The following is a 2516-nucleotide window of genomic DNA, read 5'->3' as shown; positions in this document are numbered from 1 at the left end:
AGCAACTTGACTTCTGCGATCACTGAGGAATGGACCAAACAAAACTGTCGAGGCAATACTACTGCCAGACGGAATGTTCACCAATAACGATAATGAAACATTATCAAATTTGATGAACACACATTTTTCTGACTCGGTAATTAACAATAGAGAACAGACACATGATGCACAGGACAAACGTGTGACCTGTGCTGATTGGAGACTAACCAGGAAAGTGATAACCCCAAGTGGAATAAGATGGGCAATAAAAGCCTTTGGCAGTTTTAAAGCTGCAGGCTGTGACGAAATTTTCCCTGCACTTCTGCAAGAAGGGTTAAAGATAATCGTCCCCCATCTCTGCAAAATATTTAGGGCGTGCCTTAAATAGAACCACTTATTATTAAGTGTATAGAATCCATTATTAAGGAATGCTCTATTTTGGTACAGCTCAATGAGCCTAAAGTAATCAAGAGTGTTAAACAGGGATGCCCACAAGACGGGGTTCTATCCCCATTGTTATGGTGTCTAGTATTGGACTCGCTTATTAGAGAGTCAAACAAATATTGTTATACACAAGCTTAGGTAAGCTAAAATGGATATCTCATATTGAGTCAAGAATCAAAAAAGCAATGACCACATTGTGGACTTGCAGTAGAGCCTTGGGAAAGACATGGGGTCTTAAACCAAGAGTTATGTATTGGTTATACACATCAGTAATTAAACCTATGATATTGTACGGTGCCCTAGTCTGGTGGACCAGAACAGCACTCGTTACAGCTAGAAAAGAACTTAGTCGCATACAGAGAATGGCTGCTATGGCCATCACTGGAGCATTAAGAACTACACCAACGGTAGCATTAGAAGAACTAATTGGATTGCTTCCTTTGTATCTAGAGGTGAAAGCTCACGCCAAAGCCACAGCACTAAGATTCCACAACTTAGGTATATGAACTTTGGAGAGTGATACAACAGAACATGGTAAAATACTAAAAGCGATAGACCAGGGCTTTTTGTAATACTCCTTGGACTATATCAAACCGGTTCTTAAGAATAACATTTCCTACAAAGTTGAGATCACTACACATAGAGAATGAAATATTAACCACCTGACTAAAAATAGAGGATTTGTGATATATACAGATGGATCCAAAAAATCAGGAAAGTAGGTGCTGAAATTTGGGGTTTAAAGCCACGAATAAATGTCCGTATGTCATTGGGCACAACACCCTCTGTTTTCCAAGTGTGAACCTTATAATATTAGTCTCTCATGATAGTCCAGTATCCCTCTAAAAATCACTATTTTACCAAGTTGTAGGGTCTAACGAGGCGCAGGCTTGTAAGACCCAGACGGTCTTAGATCGGAAAGGAGCTACTGCTAGGTAAAGCCTAATATAATAAAATTCAATAAAGTTAATTTTATAAAATAATTATGTTTTGTATAGTTTATATTTATTTTGAACGTGAAACAAATTAATTTTTCATAGTAAGAAATAAATGCTGTTTTAAGTTAATCGGGTTCCTTTTTCAGTTATTGCTAGATGATGAATTGTTGAACCAAGATAACCAGTACTCTCTAATGGATTAGATTGAAAAAAAATGTATAATCTAAAACAAAAAACATATCTGTAGTTAATATTTAAAAGCTAATAGGTCACAAAAATTGATTTTTAAATTTTTTTATAATTTGGCATATATGATGATGCTTTTCCGTAGTGGTAGATAATTACTGGAAGTATTTTAAGTATAAGTACTGGATTAGTACTAATAAGTACTAATCTTATATAAGTCTATAGAAAAGCCCTGTCTATAGAAAAGACGTCAGATAATAATACAATAGAACAGTCATTTGCCAATATTGGTGTGGCACACAGTGGAATGAAACGCCGATTTAGGCGGCCAAAAGTATCATTTTTTAAAAGTCACTTAGATTTTTTTTTTTTAGCAAAACACATTAATATCATACTTAAGGGTTTTAATACAAATTTTCAAGGGCATAAGTTGATTTAGTGAAGGTGTAGAGCTATTTTAATGTTATACTTCTAAAATTTATCCGTATTTTCAGTTATTTTCAGTTTATTTTTGTACATTTTTTTTATGCCTTAAAACATAATTTAAAATTAAAAAATTTTTTTATTCCTATTAAAAAAGATATCCTTTTTCAAATGAAATAGAAAAGAAAAAGTTTTTTTTCTATTTTTGTGGAATTTAACAAATTTATACTTAAAAACCCAGCACAGGGGGGTCGCGGCACAGTGATAAGGTGGCATAGTTGGATCAAGTATAATGATATTTGACAGTGATTAAAATCACTATAAAAAAAAAACGCTTCGATGCAAATCTTTAGATTGTGTTTAATTTAAAAAAAAAAACCCAGCACAGGGGGGTCGCGGCACAGTTGTGACGTGGTATAGTTGGATCTAGTATAATGATATATGACAGTGATTAAAATCACTATCAAAAATAAACGCTTCGATGCAAATCTTTAGATAGTGTTTAATTTTAAAAAAATTGGTGTTTTATTCCAAAAGCTACTTGAT

The 2516-nt window shown here is 33.7% G+C and overlaps 1 protein-coding gene across 1 annotated transcript in view; it reads right to left on the bottom strand.

Annotated features, from left to right (window-relative positions):
• Positions 1–1406: 1406 nt before the first annotated feature.
• The window catches only part of LOC126894700 (macrophage migration inhibitory factor homolog), a 6669-nt gene continuing 5559 nt past the window's right edge, over positions 1407–2516 (bottom strand). Inside the window, exon 3 of the mRNA XM_050665893.1 lies at positions 1407–1584. Coding sequence (XP_050521850.1) covers positions 1482–1584 — 103 coding nt within the window. The 3' untranslated portion in view covers positions 1407–1481. The remainder of the gene's footprint in view (positions 1585–2516) is intronic.

The sequence above is a fragment of the Daktulosphaira vitifoliae genome, unplaced genomic scaffold, assembly GCF_025091365.1.
Source record: "Daktulosphaira vitifoliae isolate Bord-2020 unplaced genomic scaffold, ASM2509136v1 Scaffold_1, whole genome shotgun sequence".
Taxonomy (NCBI): Eukaryota; Metazoa; Arthropoda; class Insecta; order Hemiptera; family Phylloxeridae; genus Daktulosphaira; species Daktulosphaira vitifoliae.
This window is presented reverse-complemented; position numbering and strand designations above follow the sequence as displayed.